The 23581-nt window shown below is 37.7% G+C and overlaps 2 protein-coding genes across 2 annotated transcripts; one reads left to right on the plus strand and one right to left on the minus strand.

Moving 5' to 3' along the window:
• Positions 1-131: 131 nt before the first annotated feature.
• On the minus strand, positions 132-3380 carry LOC133157404 (ALX homeobox protein 1). Its single transcript, XM_061283904.1, has 5 exons — positions 1867-3380; positions 1727-1783; positions 1432-1580; positions 1114-1227; positions 132-724 (listed from the first exon to the last, which is right to left on the minus strand). The coding sequence occupies exons 1-5, from the start codon at positions 2051-2053 to the stop codon at positions 539-541; spliced, it is 693 nt and encodes a 230-aa protein (XP_061139888.1). The 5' UTR covers positions 2054-3380; the 3' UTR covers positions 132-538.
• A 2875-nt stretch (positions 3381-6255) lies between these two features.
• slc23a4 (solute carrier family 23 member 4) lies at positions 6256-14424 on the plus strand. The gene is made up of 12 exons (XM_061284090.1): positions 6256-6493; positions 7577-7717; positions 8378-8535; positions 9858-10017; positions 10449-10630; positions 10976-11096; positions 11667-11823; positions 11902-12155; positions 12231-12395; positions 12796-12904; positions 13013-13108; positions 13655-14424. The coding sequence occupies exons 1-12, from the start codon at positions 6446-6448 to the stop codon at positions 13927-13929; spliced, it is 1866 nt and encodes a 621-aa protein (XP_061140074.1). The 5' UTR covers positions 6256-6445; the 3' UTR covers positions 13930-14424.
• Positions 14425-23581: the final 9157 nt, after the last annotated feature.

Genomic DNA, 23581 nt, shown 5'->3' on the forward strand with positions numbered 1-23581 from the left:
TACAGTAGAACTTTATAAAGTAACAACCTCAATGTTGTAATCATGCAAAATGTATTGTGTATTGTTTTACATTCAAAGCCATCAAAAGGAATACATACAAACCTTTATCATGATGAATGGTATTCGTGCATTTGTTTTTCGTTGCCATAGATTTTATTGGGTTGCACAGTTGCACATTCACATTTTTCCAACTCATCCATCTGACCTGTGAGCAACCTCAGTTTACAAGTACAAATTAAGATAAAGGCCAGCAGTTAGAAAGTCAAACTGATGAACACTCACAGGCGGCACATAATCTTATCTCAGACAAAGGAATGTGGTGTTATAAAAATAACATATCTTCTAAACAATAATTCAGTACAAAATAAAATAATGTTGTAGCCTTGATGTGTGATCTGTAATAGACACACACAACTTAAGGCTACATTGTCTATTCTTTAAAGAGGACATTTATTGTACATACAAGGCAAGCACATCAAGTTGGAAATGAGTTTTGTTACTAACCAAAAAGTCCTGAATAAGAAAAGTGATGTTACTGTCACAATCCAGTCGTGTCATCATTTGCAAGAATAGAGGTCGCTATCATAGGGTTAAAATACATGTGATGTGTGAAATGTATGTTGCTCAGCATACTGGGAGGTGAATTTACTGTGAGGAGCAATCTTGAATGCAACGACTCCTGCGAGCAACATGGCGGCCAACACATTGCCTCCAGCCGTGGTTTCTGATGAGAAGGGAGGGGTCAAAGGGGTGCGTAATGATGACATGTTGTCTGACTCCCAATACAACTACAATCTACTTTGTTGATGATAGACTTCATTGATTAGCTATCTGGTTAAGGAATTTGTCATTGTAGCTGTTTTATGTCAACATAAAACATATTCATTTACAGGAAAATTCATTAGGTAACATTTGAGGCCCGTCTCCGCTGCTTTGTATCGTCACAGCGCTCTGTATTTCCAGTTTACAGAGCACAACAATAATAATTAACAGATGACCTCTCTGACAAGGCCATTTAAAACTAAGCATTATCTTCTTTAAAGGCAGAATTTGTGCAGGTGTACCCAATGCCAGTGGATTTATATAATAAACAATAGAGTATTCAAAACATACCTCGTAAAATAACTGGCAATTATTGGGCGAGTGCGTATGCTGTCCGTCCGGTTGCTGAATATCTTTCTGTGTTTCAGTCTTCCTCCATCTGGCCCGACGGTTCTGAAACCAAATCTAAAGAAGGCAACAACAAAATAGGAATGTGTGTTTTTTTTTTTTTGGTTTGTAAACTTGTGGATTCCAGCATAAATAGCATCTTATGTTCATGTTATGTTCATGTGTGAAATAAAATCAGACAGTGAATCTATTAAATGACGTAATAGAATAAATAAAGTCAGGATGATTATGATAATGATTATGAAAAATGAACATGTGTACCTGTATGCGACCCTCACTGAGAAGCAGACATGAGGCCAGCTGCTCTCTGGTGTTAACATCTGGGTAGTGCGTCTGCTGGAAGACCTTCTCCATTGCCTGCACTTGGGACGGTGTAAAAGTGACCCTGCTTTGTCTTTTTTTTCTCCCACCTAAAAAAAACAACGACAAATATTATCACAACTTTCTCCTCATATTATTATAACTTTGCCACTGGCAGTAACTAGCATTTTTTTCCTTGTCTTCATAGCCTCATCATTCACCATCATGATTTTTTTACTTTTTACATGATACTCACTAATGCAGTCTGCAGTGGATTTTGGAGACTCTTCACGTCGCTTGATATCTGGACCTTCTTTAGGGGAAATAAATATGTTTATTGAAAAATGTATAACCTCGCATGGAGCGTTAGAGACGAGGCTGAGGAGAAGAGCATACCTTCGTCTACCAGCTGTTTTGATATCCTGGTGTTCTCCTTGATGACAGACCAGTTGCGATGAACCTTTTCCTTTTCTCTGGTGCAAGAGGGCTTTTTAAGAATCTCCTCAATGGAATGAGATATTTTTTTGCATTGTTCCCGGTCAGACACCATCTCTGTGTGTTCTCTATTCTGTATTTCCAGCATTGCAATCTGTTGTATTCGCGATTGGAATTTTCAGCACACAACCCCTTTAGTTTTGAAATTTCTCTCCGCCTCTCTTTGATAGCCTACTAATCTTGCACTCTGCTCCCTGAAAGGTGAGAATATACAAGTTGTCCTTCCTCTCATGGTGGGATGAGATTTACCTCGATCACATGGTCATCATTGAGGAGGAGTCACGGCGTGTAACAGCTACTTCCAAGAAAACTGTTATCAGCATCTGAAGGTTTTCTTGGCATTGTCTCCAAGGAGCACAGTCAGGTCTTCTCATATTACACTGGTGCCTTTTCACATATTTTGCCACATTAATGTACATTGACCAGCGGTAGGCAAATTGTCATTGATTGAAGTGAGAATAAATTGTAAAAAGCAGCCTGCTGAAAGTGGAACTCCTTTAATCTTATCAGCCTGTTTACAGGCATATCAATCTTTATGACTTTGTCCCTTCAATGGCCTTTCACGCCTAACTTCACCTCTCAGGTCTTGTTGGAAAACAGATTAATACTGACCTCTTGTGTATGCTGAAAAGAACCGCATGTGCGCTATCTTGTCTGTAAAGATTAGATTGATGTTATTAATTAATGTAGATTGAAAATACTTCAATAAATGTCTAAATGAAGCTTGGAAATGAATTTCTCTTCAGAGATGAGATTTAAGATGATGGACATTAGTCTTAATTTGGTCAAATTAAATATAGGTTTTATCTATGGAACAAAAGTACATTACATTTTAAGTTCTATTTATGTTGTTGTTTTGAATGGAAAAAAGCTGCTTCAAATATTATGGCATAATGGCATGTTATCTGATCGACCTCAATAAATAGAACTGCGACTAAAATTCTTTGTGGGCCTTTAAGATTTATATTTGTGTACCTCTGGTCTGGACTGAGTTAGAACCTGCTGCTCTTAATTTATGGATCCAAAAGGGACATAGGGAAAAATAAAACATGAATATTTTGTTTGTAAGCACCAAAAACTTTTTTGTATGAATAAATTAGGTTTTATTATGACCACAGATTGTTTATTTTACCACATTTCTCTGAATGGGCTCTTTTTAAATAGTAATCATATTTGTGTTATTTTTTATTATTATATCTTATTTTTCTCCCATATTACAATTTTATTCCCAAACCCTACAACGTGCTTCTCATAATTTGAATTATGCTCGTGCTGTATGTCCTTACAACTTTGTTGTTTTGAATAGGTTCAGTCTTCTATTTTAAAATCATAGTATAAGTAAATATATGTGTCTCCCAAATAAAATAAACAACAACATTCTGTTTGTTGAGTGCAATTCCAATTCCAATGTAAACTCCCAGAAATGAACTAGAATTTTTCAAAATATTTGGTGACATATGGTGAATATAAACATATCTGCTCAAACATTGCAAATAAACACAGTTAAACAAATAATTGCAATCAATGCCCAGTGGAGTAATGTGGAGGTTAATATCATTTAAATCAATGGAAGGGGTGTCTAACCCTAACCGTAACGCCTATGGGCCAACAATTATTATTTATGCATTAGTGATTACTTCCATGCTGGTGTTGAGAAATATAAAACAATGTACTGTATGGACAATTTTTGCATCTGTGATAAATATTGTTTCATCATGTGTTCAGTGACATATACAGTATGTCTTACTTTAAATGTACACGTATATAAATGCACTGATTTACCGTCATGCATATTGCCATTAAACGGTATTTGGCCATTTGACCCTTCAGTATAAATGCAATACTAAATTCAGGTTTTAGAAATAGTCGCTGAGAGGCTGTAACTGACCTCTGGTGGTGAGTACTGGAAATTACAGTATCTGGTTAAATGATATATGGTTAAATAACCATTTTGTATTAGTCTAAAACACATAGGCAAACATAAAAGCAAAAATGAAGAAACATTTCTAAACAACTAAACTGATCGCCAGCTAAATACATGGCACACGAACAATCACTAACATCTACAGGCAATTTAGAGTGCTCAATCGGCCTACTGTGCATGTTTTTGGAATGTGGGAGGAAACTCACGCCAGCACGGGGAGAGCATGCAAACTCCACACAGGAAGGCCGGAGCCAGAATCGGACCCGCAACCTTCCGTACTGTGAGGCAAACGTGCTATCCAGTGCCCCACCGTGACACCTTGACTCAATTGAAATGCAATTTTCTGGAAATATTGATGCAATTATCCTGTTTTTAGATACAGTACAGACAGCAGACTCACAGTGTACATAATTTCACAGAAATCTTCAACATTAATGAAATCAATCTGTGACATTCACCGTAATAAAATAGAGTCTTAAACCCAGCTAGTCTTGATAAGTATATATAAATAGTTATTCTATACACCATTGTGTTATGATATTTGTATATAGCCTTTTGCTTTGAATGACAAAAAAGTGTTAGATGGCTGTGTTAGGAATAATACATAATTTTGCCACTGCATGACATTACGTCATGCATGCCTCTCAACTGTCACATGTGCACACAACTGAGGGTGTCTAATAAGGTCACAATTCTACACTGCTGTTTTGCTCCCTTCATCATGCTTCACATTTCCCAAATCATGCTGTTTTCACAATGTAAACAGTTAAAACAAATCAGCAATATTAAATCCATGTTTTGGATTTTTCCCCCCAACAATTCTAAACACTTATTTGTGATTCTTTAGATGAGAAACGTCAGTGTAATGTGATGTCACACTTGATGGCCTAATGATTTGAGACCAAATTATTAATCACAACATACTAAATATAAGATGCCAAGTTTCTACATTCAAAGGATAGTCTACTGTTCTCTCAAAGAATTCTGGTATCACCCTCCTCCATGTGACTCGGTGTGGCCTAAATGTTTTATTTAAAACAAAGATAAGGAATCTTGTGACTAGTGTGAGTTGTCCCAAATAAGGAGAAAAGCTCTCCATCTTTGGACCATCTCAGTAATTCAAGGGATGTGGGAATTTATCAAACGCTTGGACGAATAAAGATATCAATACAATTTAAGGGAAATAATGAGGCCAATTAGAAAACTAAGTTAACATTAATAGTTTCTTTGCATCATGTGATAGGTTAGCAGCATGTGTCACGGAAATGTGTCAATGTTCGGTAAAAAGAATAATAAAACTACTGTGCAAGTACAGTATGTGGCCACAATTGATTTAAAATGACTGTACCATGGCTCAAACAATTTCCTTTTTAAAAGGTAATGAACTTTTTGCACTCAACTCTTACTTAAGAAATAGCCCAACTATATTAGGAAATAAAAGCGCAGTTGTAGTATAATTGTAAGGTCCATTTATATGAATGCAGTTAAAACTAACGCTACACTTCAATTATTCACTAGATGACTAAATCAAGTGGAATTAATTATTAATAGCTCATGGTCACTGTGTGATGAAAAGTACAGTGGTTCACAATTTTGGTATTTTTGTGGAACGAAAAAGAAAATTGTGAATCACCATGGGTATTATTTACCATTTCTTCTGGGTTCAAAACTAAAATTCAAAATTTCATATTGACGCTTTGACAGCTCTGTAGAGTTATGTATGTACATGTAGAGCTTGTATAACATGTATAATGTATTAAGATAGATATTCTTTTGGATTCACTTTATAAGGTCTGTAATACTAATTTCGCACAATAAATATCATGTTATGTTAAATTGTGTTATGCTGATGGGAAAAGTACTACTACTAATAATAACCAAGTTACATACATTACTATCATGTTACTTTGATTACATTATGGACAGTATGTTTTTAAATGGGGCAACAAGTAACTATAAAAATAGGTTTTTAAAGCAGCCTTCCAAATCTTTACTATGAAATCAGTTATCCATAGGTAAGAGATACAATACAAATATACAGCACTACTTATATGAGTCTGTATACTCGAAAGACAAGTATACATAAAATACTATTCTATCTGATAAATGTATGAATTGTAAGTCTTGTAAGCATACCAAATGTTTCTTAGTTATGGTTCAAATAAGTCCACCCTGAGAAAGTATGATTTGGAAGGGGTCGCCACTTTTTTCCTCTTTGCTCTGGCTTGTCAAAAATTCCTGCCTCCTAATTGAATAATGAAAACAAACGGATGCTGTCTGAGTGTCCCCTGGTGCCGCCGACCACTGACAAGCGGGTCAGCTGCTATTGACTGTTTTAATGGGCATCACATGGGCTGTGGGTGCGACCCATTTCAACAGACATGAGCAGAGTCTCGTGTTTGAACTTTGATACCTCCTTCTTACACTGCCCAGCTCTCCCTCCCACCTCCCTACATGATCACTTCTACCCAGCAGCAGTCCATTCCCTCCCAGCTAATTGTTTTTCTAAGTTTTGCTCTTATTTGTTTGATTTTGTGACAGCCTCCTGAAGTAAAGATGGCTCCAGAAAAGGAAAGCAATGGTCCTGACAACTACGCATTTGCAGTGAGTAGATCACTTATTTCCTCTTCCACAAATCTTTTTAAGCAATTATTTCCTCATACGCATTTATACTTAATCAAACACTGGATGTGAAAAGGAAACAGTTAAAAGTAACAAAAGTGTTCTATCTATATTTATATCCATATACTATCTATCTGTCCGTCCGTCTGGCCCGCGGGCTAAATTTGACCCGCAGTGTTATAGTGTGTATGAATGTGTATGTGTGTGTGTGAGTGTGTGGGTGTGCGTGTGCGTGTGCGTGTGCGTGTGCGTAACTTAAACTTTTCTCATCCATCAATGCCCTCAAGGGTGGGTGGGTTGGTGTGCGTATGTATAAATTTAAATATTCTCATCCATCAATGCCCTTAAAGGTGATGTGTGTAAAGGAGATAATAATTATCTATCTATCTATCTATCTATCTATCTATCTATCTATCTATCTATCTATCTATCTATCTATCTATCTATCTATCTATCTATCTATCTATCTATCTATCTATCTATCTATCTATCTATCTATCTATCTATCTATCTATCTATCTATCTATCTATCTATCTATCTATCTATCTATCTATCTATCTATCTATCTATCTATCTATCTATCTATCTATCTATCTATCTATCTATCTATCTATCTATCTATCTATCTATCTATCTATCTATCTATCTATCTATCTATCTATCTATCTATCTATCTATCTATCTATCTATCTATCTATCTATCTATCTATCTATCTATCTATCTATCTATCTATCTATCTATCTATCTATCTATCTATCTATCTATCTATCTATCTATCTATCTATCTATCTATCTATCTATCTATCTATCTATCTATCTATCTATCTATCTATCTATCTATCTATCTATCTATCTATCTATCTATCTATCTATCTATCTATCTAAACATGTATATTATTATTATTATTATTATTATTATTAAAGAAGAGAAAAATAATATTCTTTGGAAATTTGTGATTGTTGACAGTGAGAAAGTGTTCACAGTTTGTTCAGGTATTAGTTATGCACACACTATACAATAAGCAGTATTTCTGAGATTATGATCTTTTTGTTTACATTTGAGCTTGAAAGCCGCATCTGTAAATTACATGAAACCAAACATGGAGAGGACGTTGACACTCCAACGGACGAAGAGGGAAGCAAGTTGGCTTATTGCGTAACAGATGTACCGCCTTGGTACTTGTGTATCCTTCTTGGTATTCAGGTATGTCAATAAAACCACGCACCCAAACAAAAGCACTAGAAGACAAGACAATGAAAACCTTTTGTCACATGAGGCATCATGTTACTTAATGTCTTCTTCGTGGTTTGTTAACTTACTTGGTTTTTCTAGTATATGTGGCCCTAATGGTGAAATTTGTTTCAGTCACAGTTGGGATGTTGCCGTCAAGAAGTGCTTGCCTTATGTGTTTAGCAAACTTTCCCATTAAGCTGTATGTAAAATTATATTAGCTTCTATAGGTATACACATACTCATCTATTTTCTATTACGGTTTTCCTCATTAAGGACCAGTACCCATAATGTATAGAATGTTTGTTTGTTCGTTTATTTACTCATTCGTGTTTTTGTAATGGAGACAGTTTCTTTTTTTCCCCCTGAAAAATGTATATTGTGTTTCATTTTATTACTATTAATACAGTTTTATTACTGTTCCAATTTATACTGAAATTCGGTTTACATCGCATACGCAGGAATGGATCAACGTCGTAAATCGAGGACCCCCTGTATATCTACTATACATACAAAATTATTCATACCCCTGGGGTAACTTTGCACTTAACTGTGTATATATTGCCTGTTCAATAATGTGCTTTTTAGCTGATGAACAAGGTCTCAAATTAAGTGTGCATTTTGTTTGTTCAGCACTGCTTGACAGCATTTGGAGGTATCATTGCCATCCCATTGATCCTCTCACAAGGCTTGTGTCTTCAACATGATGCCGTCACACAGAGTCACCTCATTAGCACCATCTTCTTCGTGTCTGGAATCTGCACTCTGCTGCAAGTTACTTTTGGCATCAGGTAGATAAGACTAAAAAATACGGTCTGCAACGTGTCAATGGCATTTTTCGTAAAGCTATTGTTACTATTTGTCTGTCCATCCATCCTGTCCTTCCTGCCATCCATCCTGCCATCCATCCATCCATCCATCCATCCATCCATCCATCCATCCATCCATCCATCCATCCATCCATCCATCCATCCATCCATCCATCCATCCATCCATCCATCCATCCATCCATCCATCCATCCATCCATCCATCCATCCATCCATCCATCCATCCATCCATCCATCCATTTTTGGAACCAGTTTTTCCTCACACAGGTTTACAGGTATGCTGGAGTCTATACCAGCTGACTTTGGGCAGTAGGCGGGCGGGGCACACCCTGAACTGGTTGGCAGCCAATCACAGCTTTATATTTAATGTTAATTACTATTTGTTAAAAGAGTGATACATTATCATTTTCTTATGCCATTGCCGCTAACAGCAGCTTGTCGGGATACATGAAGGCTCTCAGAAAATATCAAACAAATCAATTGAAATCTTGATTTTTTTTTTTAATTTATTTCACATAAGACTGGATGGATGAATGTTTTGCTCTCCATAGGTTCACAATGCTCAGTTTTGGGTTGATTATTGTATTTTGCTTGGTGAGATGCATTGGATTGTTTGGTAGTTTGTGTTTTGACACTGGATGTTATTTTTGAAGAGCCATGAATTCGTAGGAAGTTTTACAATTGTAACACTTGCAGTGCAGTCCGAGTCATGCTGAATATTGGTGTCAGACCAGGATTAGGGAAAGAATTTCCCCAACTTACATATTATCAATAGAATCTTGTTCTCACTAAATCCACACTGCCTTGGCTCAGGGCCACTGGTGCATTTTTGTCTCTCCCTAAATGCTCAGGAAGAGATAAACATGGAATTTGAACAGTGCACATCGGGTTTCGTTTCCTGGTGTTGACATACGTACAGTATGTTTATGGTTCACATTGTCCCGTACCAGCTTTTATATATACTGTATATGCTATTTAATTAGTGTTTATGCACTTTGGTTGGATGCAATCTACTTTTTGTTGTCTTGTATTTGGAACATGCAATGATACTGAAGTTAAATCTAATCTAATCGATCGTAAACTACTTTCGGACTAGATGACATCTGTTTGTTGGGACACATGATAGGATGGGCAGGATGTTTACGTAACATTGTGAACATGTGCCCGGTTCAAGGTGTATCCTACATCTCACTAGTTTTCTCGTGTGTATCAAACAAGGTGTCCTTTCTATTTATCATTGGTGACCCCTGATCTATCATAACCTATTTTCTCTTATGGTTCGCAGATTGCCAATTCTTCAAGGTGGGACATTCACATTGCTTGCACCATCCATGGCGATGCTGTCAATGCCAGAGTGGACTTGTCCTGCTTGGACGCAGAACGCAAGCCTCGTCAATACATCTTCTAGTGAATTCATAGAAGTGTGGCAGACTAGAATGAGAGCAGTAAGTTAATTAGAGGACATAAGAGCTTTCAGTGCATATTGACCACAATGTGCTCTGTCAGTTTTGGTCTTGTTCAAACCAAACCAAACCACACCAAACCAAACCACACCAAACCAAACCACACCAAACCAAACCACACCAAACCAAACCACACCAAACCAAACCACACCAAACCAAACCAAACCAAACCAAACCAAACCAAACCAGTTAAGTTTCCTTCCTGTTTTACACACAATACAATTCTTTGAGAACAGAAAATACTCACGAGTGACTTTTAAACAGGAGTATTTCTTTTTTTTTTAATCGGAATGTTCAATTGGCATGGATGTGCAATAAAAAATGTTGGCCTTTTTAAATGAACCAAAAGTACAAATATCAGTTTGACTACTGACTTGAGGATCATACATACACTGTACCCTGTTTGTGTCCAGGTGCAGGGGTCCATTATGGTGGGCTCACTCTTGCAAGTGTTGATTGGTTTCTCTGGACTGATTGGCATCTTCATGCGTTTCATTGGACCTCTGACCATAGCCCCCACCATCTCTCTCATTGGACTCTCTCTGTTTGACTCTGCTGGTGCCAGTGCAGGGAACCACTGGGGAATCTCAACCTTGTAAGTGATATGACTAAAGTCAGTTTGTAAAGTCTGTGCACTTTCGGACTTCGGATGATCTGGGGTTTCTCTTTTTTAATTGTAATAATACCGTCGAGGTGTTCTTGAAATGTGTTTCTGATCGAATGCATTATTTGTCAAAGCACATACCTCACACATTTGAATAAATGGTTCAGCTGTTCATTGAACTGTGGGGTAAATGCTTAATCTTCACTAGAAGCACAAGAGAAAATCCTATTAAAAGTTTAATGATCCAAGAGCCTACTGTAGTTGCAATACTTGTCAAATGCCTTCAATTCAAAAATGTAGATTAATTATTGTGATATTTCTCTTTTCTTCATCCAGAACCACTGTCCTCATCATCATTTTCTCACAGTACCTTCGTCACATCCCTGTGTCTTTGCTGACGTACAGCAAGGACAAAAAATTACACTCCAGGCGTGTTTACATCTTCCAGATTCTCCCTGTATGTAACATATTTTTAAATATCGTTTTTTTTTTCACAGTATTTTTGAATGAAATCACTATTTTGGGGGGCACGGGATAAGCTATTCTTAGGCAAACTGAATTGCAAAGCAAACAGCAGAGGCGCTATTAATTCAGTCCATGCTAATTTTGGAGTCTCGGGGCCGGGACAAACATCAGGTACAACTCGAAAGCAGGAGTTCAGAACATTTAGACAGAATCTGTCATCCCAAAAGTAACATTTAATTTCATTACATGACCCGTAGCTGATCATCACGCTAAATGCCCATCCCTACTTTGGAACTCTTACCGTATTTTCCGCATTATAAGGCGCACCTAAAAACCTCAAATTTTCTCAAAAGCCGACAATGCGCCTTATAATCAGATGCGCCTTATTAATGGACCAATATTGAGCCACTACAGCAGGCGTGTCCAAAGTCCGGCCCGCGGGCCAAATGTATATGTCTTATATATGGACAAAGTTTTAAAATGGGCCATTCATTGAAGGTGCGCCTTATAATCCGGTGCGCTTTATAGTGCGGAAAATACGGTATTTTGTTTGTCCCTTCAGGTTCTGCTTGGAATCTCCTTGTCCTGGCTCCTGTGCTACATTTTAACAACCTACAGTGTACTTCCCTCTGATCCAGAGCAGTATGGCTACTTGGCTCGCACTGATCTCAAAGGCGACGTCGTGGGTAAAGCTCCTTGGTTTACATTCCCCTATCCAGGTAAGAACCCATGAGGTTGTACTCATTGAATGGGATTTCATAGAATTCCATATCATGAAGCCTCCACTTTTCACTTAGGTCAATGGGGGATGCCCACCGTGAGCGTGGCAGGGGTACTTGGCATTTTTGCCGGTGTGATTTCATCCATGATAGAGTCCGTTGGGGATTACCATGCCTGCGCCAGGCTATCGGGGGCTCCGCCACCACCTAAACATGCAATCAACCGGGGGATTGGGATTGAGGGGATTGGGTGTCTGCTGGCTGGAGCCTGGGGGACAGGAAATGGTACCACCTCATACAGCGAGAATGTGGGAGCACTCGGTATCACCAAGGTGAGTCATGCTGAATGTAGTTTGAATTGTGGACTGAATATAACATTCAAATGACTTTTTTCACTTCCTCCACAGGTTGGCAGTCGTATGGTGATTGTCGCTGCGGGTGTCTTCATGATCGTTATTGGTGTTTTTGGAAAAGTGGGGGCTATTTTTTCAACCATCCCAACACCTGTTGTAGGGGGGATGTTTATGGTTATGTTTGGAGTCATTTCTGCTGCAGGGATTTCTAATCTACAGGTGAGCACATAACATAAGTGTATAAAATATTTGCATTCTTGTGAAAGAGCGAGATGATTACATTTTTTTTTCCTTTTACACTCGCCTACCAGCAAGATAGTATGATCGAGTCCAAAACAGAAACAACAGCAGCAAATATTAAATCTTATTGAGGCCTGTAACAAAATATTTTCTGCATTTTTAAGCGGCTCAACAACAAAGGCAAAATTGTAGTTGCAACAAACCACACCTCCAGCTCACCCAAGATCCTGATGAGGATGATGGATGTATTTCAAGATTAATGAAACACACTGTGGCAAACTGTTCCCGAACAGACTGAAATAATGATAAGGAGGGGCATTTTGACAAGATGTTACAAGTTTGTTATATCGGAACCGTCAAGATATTTTTTTTTTTTTAGTATTTAGATTTGAACTCATCTCGCAACATCTTCGTGTTTGGTTTCTCCATGTTCTCGGGTCTTGTCATACCAAACTGGATACTAAAGAACCCCACGGCAATTTCAACAGGTAACATTTAATTTCACGTTACTTCGAAAAATAATTCAAAAACACACATCAACACGCACACAAACACACACAATACAAGTTGTGTCATGGTGTCACTGTGTTGTTCAGGTGTGACTGAGATAGACCAAGTCCTGCAAGTCCTTCTCACAACCAGCATGTTTGTTGGAGGTTTCTTTGGTTTCTTACTAGACAACACAATTCCAGGTAACACCGCACTCTATGACATGGGGTGATGTTTTTAGAATAACAAAAATCTGAAAAATGGCTTCACAGTGCCTAATGAAAATACAATGAGGCAATGCTAAGAACTAAATTATTTTTTTTTGTTCATATTTTGCATGAACATAGACAATAGACAATGTATTCATCATTGTGGCATTAACAAAAAATGACTCTAGAAAGAGCTATACAGCAAAAATAAACAAATCACAGTATTTGGTCACAATTAGCCCCGTGTAAGAAGTAAAACTACGTGTCAGTAATAGGGTAAATAGTTTCTTATAAAAGCCACAAAATGGCAGAAAAGCACTACTTTTGTCGAAATAAACCTCCCCAACTCACTTCTGCAGAGTCTCCTGGCACGAGAGCAATGTTATTCGGAACATAACAATAATAAAAAAAGAATATATATATTTTCTAATATTCCCAAAACAAGGCTAGAATCGGGTGAATCCATGCGTTGAAAACTTATAAGCAAAGGTGTGTTTAGTATGGCATGCACATTTCTTTCAATTCTTGCATGTTTAACAGGCACAAAGGAAGAGAGAGGCATTCTAGCCTGGAACAAAGCGCGCGAGGACAGCTCCTTCAACACACTGGAGAGTAAAGAAGTCTATGACCTGCCTTTTGGCCTGACTGCTTCCTTGTCTTCTCTGCCATGGAGTCGTTACCTACCATGCTGCCCACCAACTGTGCCTAAAGGACCTGATGGATGTAGAGAAGGCACAACTACTCAGGAACCAAAGAAGGAACTTGGACGTTCAGAGCCTTCACAGATCATTGTTGGAGTTGATTCTAAGTTGTGAACTCGTATCAGCATCCCATTTTGGGGATTTTTTTTTCAATACATGCAATGCCATGAGCGAAATCAGATTTCAATATTTAGTATTAGCTCACTGTGAAAGATGTAATTTTTGTAAACTATATTCATTCATGTAATCTATATTTAATGTCCCAACATTTTGGTTGTGTTATTAGTCTAATAAATGTTTATTGTATTTAATAATGTATTTGTTCAATATGATCAGAGAATCATTTACAATACCAAAGCTTTGTTTATTTCGGCTAGTTCACCATTGTCACCATTCGTCAAAATTTTATTTCATGCACTGTTAACACACGACTTGCTGAAATGGGCAATGGAATGAAGTAATTTTCTTTGTCTAGTACCGCCCTGATTTCAACCATCAATTTACATCACTTAGCTCCATAATTACACATCCTATCTGTTACTTTTGCAACCACAAAAAGAGTGATATTCTAAGTTGTATACAGTCTTTATAATAAAAGTTTATGAGATAGCAATGCAGTCTTTATCTAGGGCAACAGCTCTGCTTGGAATGTTAGCTATAATACAAGCAGATGTAGTAATAATTACTCGGAGATACTGATATTGTTTTAGCAATAAACTCTTCACCGTTTTGTTTTTAAGACCTTCAAATGCACAAACATTATTATTTCAGAGTGGCGATCTCCACAAAGGGAGGCCTACTTTTGGATTCTCCAAGTCCCTGGTATCTTGCCTTCCTTCTTCATTTGATGGGCTTACCAAGCATTAGATGCATTTTGTTTACTGAGATTCTCATTTGTATAAACATTTGATCCCTTCATAGTTTTTCCCTGTTTCAGTAAAGCAATTTTGTGCTTTCTGCTTGTGAATCACAGTAGCATGGCGTGATTGTCGCTGACTCGACTACCGGTGACTCCTCTCTTCAGAAGCAGGTGACATGAGTCCACATTTGCGATATCCAGTGTCATATTTTTCGGTGTCAAGAACTCCACTACTTGTTTTTCACACAGATTGATTGTCCTCATCATCCACACTGCTTGGGTGTCTCAGTGACCCGGCATTGCTTCTAGGTGCGATTGTGAGACCAGTGAGAATTGCATCATTGATCTTATCCTGCTGATCAAGCTCTTCCACTCTGCCGATGTGGGTTTTAATCAGCTGATCCTTCTTGGCATTCTCATTTTTGTGGAATTGGATCCCCTCCATCCGAGCTTCTTTCCCCATCAGTCGCTTCTTGATTTCTTCAAGAGCATCGGAGGTTTCAGCTGATTTTTGATTCCTTCCAGACACTCAGCCGCTCTCTGCTCCTTTGCAAGATCCTTTTTTTGGCGGCATCGCTCTTGGATTTTTGTGGATATAAAAGTTGGAGCTTTTCCGTGTGCGCAGTGAGTGATTTGTAACTATAAATAAAGCATGTACACTACCGTTCAAAAGTTTGGGGTCACAGAATTGTTTGGGTGACCCCAAACTTTTGAACGGTAGTGTAAATATTATTATAATAAAATATTATGAATTAAATATTATGAATTATATTTTATATTTGTATAAGATTATATATAATCTATGAATATAAGTATACATATATATTATAAGATTTTTTACACAGAAGATTATATATATAATCTATAAATAATTATCTAAATAAATATATACACTACCGTTCAAAAGTTTGGGGTCACCCAAACAATTTTGTGACCCCAAACTTTTGAACGGTAGTGTATATAAAGTGAAAGTGTATTGCTGTGCACATAACCAAAACGTGGTTTAAAAAAACACTGGATTTTTAGCGAATTACTTTGTGCAAGATAACAAAAAATTCCAGCTCACCTGTTCAGTAACAGTGAAAGTTGTTTGATAATTTTATGTGGATTCAATGCATTGCTCTTTAGTTGCGCCTACGGAGTTGACCACTAGAGAGCCATATTCAGCCACATTACAAACTACATGAAGCTGACAAAAGTATTGAAGCGCTTCTAATTTTTATCCATTCATTCAGTGGTTGATTTTGCTCCCCGCATAGGGACCGGCTCATCATTTCTGTTCTCATTCCTCTCAAAGGTGTTTGATGGAGTTGAGGTCACTTCTACCATATCAATTAATCTTGCTAGAGAATTGTTCTAGAAATTAACATGAATTCCCCCAGTTCAATGAACCTAACGTGTATAACTTGGGACTCAGGGAGGAAATCAGAGCCATACTTCAAGAGAATCTTCACTTACACAGGCAGCTCATATAATATGCATTCAAGGAACACAAGGCCTTTGTGCAATTACTATTTCATGGTTTGAAACTTGACTTTTAATACCATGTCCTTTTAAAAACAAAACTTCAAACATTAATTTGAATAAAAAAATGATACTGAAAAATATTTGTGCATCATTAAAATTCTTCTGTGACTGTCAATGTCATCTGTTTATTTTAGACACTGCAATTAGCTGCATGAAGTAGAGCTTACAATAAATGTCTGACTGTTTCGAAGAGACTTCATTCAACTTGTGAGTAAAAATAATACAGTGGGAACAGAGCAAGCTCACAACTGTACAAAAGGAAAGGCAAATTACATGTTTATTGCATGTTTATTGCTTGAAAAGTAATCATCACCGCTGAATTATACGCTCATGTTTCAATTTCAGATTTTAGGATCATAACCAATTGTACACTATGTAAAGTTGCCAGGCCAAACAACAAAGTGTATGGTATGACCTCGGTCAGTTCTTGCTCTCAAGAAGAAAAAGAAAGCACTTTACAGACTGAAGCACTAACCAAGAACACGTACTGATGTCGCCACTGACCTCAGCTCCTCTGACATCTTGGGTCCAATATTCTTTATCCAATATCCTTTGTATTTGTAAACAAAAATGAAAAGATCATTTTCACAGATGTGAAACTGGCACTGATGTTTAAGACTCAATGAGGAAGTACTCAATGTGTCATGGGATGTGAGCTCCAAAGTAGGAAAAAGGGACAGGGATATTCCACTGAATGAGTTCTGTTACACGCAAAGTGATGATGTGAATGTTCAGTGACGATAATTGATGATGGTGTTGTATCGTATTGGAAAAAAAACTCAACGATATGGAAATGAAAACAAATACAGAAAGCAGAAAGAGCAATGTGGTTATATTTCCAGGTCCCTGTATTTTGACACCAGAATAAGGGAAACGCTTCCAGCTAAACTTTTGGTGATGCCATCCAAGTCTATAACGTCTTGATTCGGACGACACTGCAGTCATCCTTTTTCTGTACTGCTTGTCCTCTTTAGGACTTTGAGCAGTCAGGAGCCTATCGTCCCAGCTAAATTTGTCCGAAAGCTGTAAGTCGCAGTGAACAAACGATTAACATTCCTACTCATATTCAAATGCATAGATAATTTAAAATCTTCAATTAACCTAACAAACACTTTTGGAACACAGGGGGAAGCCAGAGCTGAGGCTGGAGCACTAAACCTCAAAGCTCAGAGACACAATTACCACTATTCCACCATTCTGGCCCTGGACCACACTCCAAATGTACATAAAAGAGACCCAAACAGCTCCCCAGAGGTCTAACTCTTTGTGGTTAAAAAAAAAAAAAACTAACCAAGGACAAAACCTCAAACAGATCTGAGATTTGGTGTGAGGCTACCATCTGTCTACACCACTTGAAATGAGAGCATGAGAGACAAAGAGAGAGCATAAAAAGCAAACTTCAACAGGGCCAAAATGTTCACATTGAATTTTTCTTTTCTTCAGTATGATATCAAGGTAAACTGAAAAATGTTGCACTTACTGACAGAAATGAATCATGTGTGAACACACCGTGCAATGGGAATAGGATTTGTACAGTCACGGGAATCATTCTTCCCTCGCACGCAACGTAGTTTACAGAAAGACATTCGTGGGTTGGCTCACGCATTCTGTGGGCTGACCTCAAACGAGCTCTGCACTAAAACCAGTGTTTGGTCCTCTTTGCGAGCAGGTATTTAGCTCTTACTGAAAATGACTATCTTGAGTGGATTCATGTTGTCAGTGAGCAAATCATTGCCCTTATTTAGCCTGCGTCATGTTCCTCCTTCTCACTCAGACCAGATGTGCGAGAATACTATTCTTGCAGAAAAAAAGTGCAACTTCAACACATGAATACAATTACAAAGAGCACGTCTATTTTAAGAGATAGCAACACTTTATTATAGAAAATGAGACAGTCTGCAGCAATGTATACAATCAGGAGCCAAAAGAAGTCCAAGTCCAAAATTACACACTGCCACAGCCAGCTGCTTGAAATCAATAGGATCCCCCTCGTGATAAAAGAGAAACTGCTATTTTGTAATTTTGTCCCGAGGTATGTCATTGTCACTTTAGGGGTAAAATGGTTTGTCACTGAGGTGGTACTCTGACAGCTTCCATCTTGACAAGAACAGACCCTCTGACCCCAGAACATGTAAAAATGACTTCTATGGCGTCAAATCGTTTCGCTACTGGCCATTTTATTGCCTGTTAGAAGGAGCTAACACCATCAGCGCAGTATGTGGTAAACACTTTATTTAAGTACGTACTGTTAAGGGAGCACCCAAACATGCATTTGTCTTAATTTTACTGAAGTGTGTTGCTTGTCAGACTAAATGACCCCAGTGAAACCGTGCCCATTACGTCTTGTCCTTTTTCACTCATCATGTTTAATGGCAGTGTGACCCTGTGGGAGGGTTTTCAATTTAAGATTGCTTTATTTCAAGGAATGCATCAGCATAGATTCGTTAGCATAGATTTGTTCAGAGGGGCTGTGTCTCAGAACATTTTATAGGCAATTTAAATCACATGGTTTTAGCATGACTCTACACTAAAATATATTTGTACTTTTTTCCGTAAAATTTCCTCCTAAATCTTTACTGTATTTTCAATGAGTCTTTTAGTTTACTTTTTTCTATATCATTTTAGTTTCTATATATGTATATACAGAAACTAAAAACTAAAATGATAGATATACTGTATGTGTGTATATACACTACCGTTCAAAAGTTTGGGGTCACAAAATTGTTTGGGTGACCCAAAACTTTTGAACGGTAGTGTATATATTTATTTAGATAATTATTTATAGATTATATATATAATCTTCTGTGTAAAAAATCTTATAATATATATGTATACTTATATTCATAGATCATATATAATCTTATACAAATATAAGATATAAGATATAATTTATAATATTTAATTCATAATGTTTTATTATAATAATATTTACACTACCGTTCAAAAGTTTGGGGTCACCCAAACAATTTTGTGACCCCAAACTTTTGAACGGTAGTGTATATATATATTAGAACAAAACCACAACACACACATTGTTCAATTAAGAGCTGTCAAACAAAATAAAAAGCCCACAATTACATAGGGGAAATGTTTTTTTTTGCTTTGGCTATTTTGTTGTTCAATATGCAGCGAGTGAAAATGATGAATTATCTTTATCATGTGGTTATTGCCACCTACTGTTTGACACCACCACCATATCCAAGTTTATACATCCAAAAGTAACAGCAACTGGGGCAGTGGAAAACCATAAAACCTTTGGGATCGGGAAGAGTCACGAGAGCCTTTCCCTCATGATGCACATGATGAACATCTGGAATACTTCTCCTTCCTACTGTGCAATCTATCCACGTATTTCAAGCTGCTTCTGCATGTGTCAAAATGTGAATGTAATTTCACAACGTCAGCACATTACATTTATAGCGTATATAAACATATAAACACGCTCACAGGAACGCATATATATATATATATATATATATATATATATATATATATATATATATATATATATATATATATATATATATATATATATATATATATATATATATATATATATATATACATACACACACACACACACACACATACACGCGCACACGCACACATTTATTTTTTTATACATATACCACTTTGTCATGCTGGTTGGCTATCACCAGTTGGATCTTCAACTGGATGTTGCCAACCACCGTTACTGCGTCCTGCTACCTGTGAGCTTTCAATGTTTTCCCTTGATTGTATTTTTCAATTTTTTTCAGGAATTATGTCCTGTTTTTTAAATTGAATTCACGGGCTGACTATGTTGTTTGTATTGAAGAGCAGCAGTCAGGAAGACACAATCATTTTTCTCTCCCTTCTCTGTGATAAATCTAATGCACATACTGCAAAGATGGAAAGAAACAAAAACATCATCGACTGGGCCCGAGTTGTGGGCAAGGGTCAGCTGAGCAAATTGATCCAAGATGATTTCTTTGTGCTATGCAAAGTTTATGCCATGTCACAATGTGTAGTTCAGAAATAACAGACATGCTAATGTCAAGGGAGCTCTAGTGTCATCCTATTCTAAATGCTCGCGAGCAGAATCAAAAACAGACCTCTGGGCGGGGAATTCCACGCACCTCAGCTGTTCTAGGTTTTTCATCTGCTTTTTGCATCTCATCTCTCAATTCGGAGTGATCACGTATGAGGTCTGACAATCGGCATCTTGATAATGAGGAGAAAATGAGAGGAGCAGAAGCCATAGACAGAAATATCTGTGCTTCTCCTCTCGTTTTACTTCAAAGATCTATTCCCCTGCTGCACCAGACTTAAGAGCACGAAGCTGCACTTACAGCATGCCTCCACGCTGCCAAGGTACAACGTTGTCTGGGACACGCTCGCCACTTTGTCACCCATGAGACAGACTGACAACCCTGAAACTGAGGATTGAACAGATGAGGACAATTATGCATATATTTCATGACTGACCTTGAAAATGAGTTAGCGTTAAATTATGCTGATTATACACAATTTAAACAACTGGGGTCACATTTGGTCACCAGTCCACCATGTGATGTGACCCTTTGCCATGATGACATCTCTGGGAAATAAGCAATCCCCCAGACATTCAATCATGTAATGACTCTATGGTACTGGTATGCAACTTTATAATTGTTAGTGTGGCCGTTTGATTTTAGTCGATCCCACAGAGACATGCATTTTCCTTGAGGGACTATTTTTGAATGAAAATCCAGTAAACCAAAGACAGTTTTATATGTAAATTAAAACCTTGAAATACTGGAAGACTCGCTTCTCCGATTGGTGGTCAAAGACATGACATAGACTTCAATACCGGCGGCTAAATGAAGCAACCTATGATCGAGATACTTCTCTAAAATTAAAAACACACTGGTCACTCGCATTCTTGTGGCTGGGCTAGAGGCTTGTTTTCAAGAGTAGAAACTCTACTTCTGTCCTATTAGTGTCAGCAAGATACGATTTAACATCTTCCTCCAGACCCCAAAAGGATATTTCTCTACAAATGTAAGTCCTGAGGATGCGTATTGAAAAATTGGCACTGTAAGATGATTTTTCAACAACCCCCCAGTGTGTAATCACTACAAAGGCCATTCAAGCGCCTTTACAATAATATCTGTGCAGATTTTCTGGATCTCACGCATCAATTGATGTAAATGAAAGAGGAGAATATGGACGCTTTTGAAGTGTCGCCGTTTGACTGCGATGGCATGACTTGTTGTTTTGTGCGTTAACGGGAAGCAATTTTGCAGTCAGCCTCGTTGTTATTGTTGAGTCAAGAATGTCGGTGCTGCTGAGCTGTCTGTGATGGCTACAAGCAGCAGGACCGCGAGGAACTTTAGCCCCCAACGTGAAGGACCACGAATGCGTCCTGGGAGAGATCGGAATGAGACTTGCCACTAAAAATTTCACATTCATCCTTCTTTCAATCACAAACTCTAGAAGAACATTTCCAAAGCTAAAATTGCTCCCATAGGCTCGTTGAACCCGTGCAAAAGTGCGAAACGTTTCACTTGAAAAAGACAAGACCAAACCAGAGCAAGCCAATGTATTCATGTCATTACTGATGGTGCACATGGAAAGTGGAATTAGTTTTTCATCCTCGCCTGTCATGCGAGAGTCCTCTGCTACTGTGACTGATCCTGATGTTTCAAAGCTGCTTAGCCAATGAGAACGGAGTCCAGCACAGGAATCACTAAGACTTTGTACAAGCTTGCCACATGAGCCTTTTTGGATTTTGTTTTGATCTCCGGTAGGATTAAATCTTAACGTTATAACCGCTCATGTGCATGTAAGATCGAAAATTGGCCTCAATTTTTAAATTATTAACTGCGAGTGCCAGGTTTTGGAAAAAAAAAGCTACAATCTCTTTAGTTTTCATTCAAAACAGATGAATGTTTTTTTTTCTTACAAATAGCACTGAATTGCTGAACAGAATATGCCATGTGAACTATATTGGGACACATGGCCATTAGACCAGCAACAAAAAGACAGAGACAGATTCCATTTTGGCATCCAGGAACATGTGTGAAGTCAACTATCCCCAATGTTGAACCCAAAAGAGGGCTCGATTGGATCAAGATCAGGCCTCTGAAGTTCATCCAAGCACGCCATATTGAACTTTGCTTTGTGCATCAGGGCAAGGTCATGCTGGAAGAAAAATGGGCTTTCCCCAAACTCTTCCTGGAAAATTGAGAATGCTGTTGAAGTGACTCGTCTCAATACTTTTGTCCATATATCAAATGTTTGTATTCTACTTTTACAGGGTCATGGGTAACTGTGTACTCTCATTATGTGGTTTGGAAAACTTGGGCTCATTTGACATTTTTATTGAGTGTTTTTTTTCCATGAAATGCAATTATTGTCTGCAGACTGTTGGATTAGAACTGACTTTTATTTATTTCTCTGTACACATTCTGTGTCCTTATCCAAGCCGCATAATCTGTTCATTTCGTGCTCTCATACCATATTTACATTGGCACAAATCAGGAAATTGTTGTGTGTGGTAAATATACCAGACACCTTGTTATCTCGATGCAGCTGAAAGTAACAGAGTAAACACACAGCGTTGCTACAACAGTTGAACAAACAAGCAAAAGATACAACACCGGCTCGTCAGTTGGAAATATGTCCTTCCATGGTTCAAAAGTGCGTTGTCTGATGCATAAAAGGGTTGATATATTAGTGTGGCGGAATAAGCTTTAAGCATTTTATGGTCAGTGAGGCCAGATGAGAAGGTTGAGGTTGTGCGTGTGTACTTTCCCAAGAGATGACAGTTGTAAAAGCTTACTTAAACTGACAGAAGGTTGCATTAAATCATTTACGGCAGGGAGCCACTCACTGACAATCACATTAAACAGGAAGACATTCTTTTGTATGTTTTCTACCATGTCTGAACTATCCAATTGACATTTTTAACCTAAAAGCTAAATTCCTGATATTGCCACAGTCACAGCATAAAAATAAAATAACCCATCCATTGACTCGCTACTCATGTCGATTTGATCCAAACGCAAATCTAAGTGCAAAACAACCCAGAAGATGGGTCAGATGGACTAATTGGTCCTTTTTTATTTTTTGTATCCATCTGGTTTAGAGCATCCATACCACATACTAACCGTGCTTCTACAAACCTTGCAGGATCTTAAGATATTGAAATGTAACACAGTATTTATTACGTAGGCGTGACTCATTTGGATTCTGACCATGTCTGATTTGTAATTACCACAATACCTTGAAGTAATTTAACATCAAAGCTGTTTGAACAACCCAGGAGCAATAAATATCCCATATACTCCCCCTTTAAATTACACACGATTACTTGTAACACATCTAAATCATAGCCATGGAAAATGTGTTAATGCA

The sequence above is a fragment of the Syngnathus typhle genome, linkage group LG7 (assembly GCF_033458585.1).
Source record: "Syngnathus typhle isolate RoL2023-S1 ecotype Sweden linkage group LG7, RoL_Styp_1.0, whole genome shotgun sequence".
Classification (NCBI taxonomy): Eukaryota; Metazoa; Chordata; class Actinopteri; order Syngnathiformes; family Syngnathidae; genus Syngnathus; species Syngnathus typhle.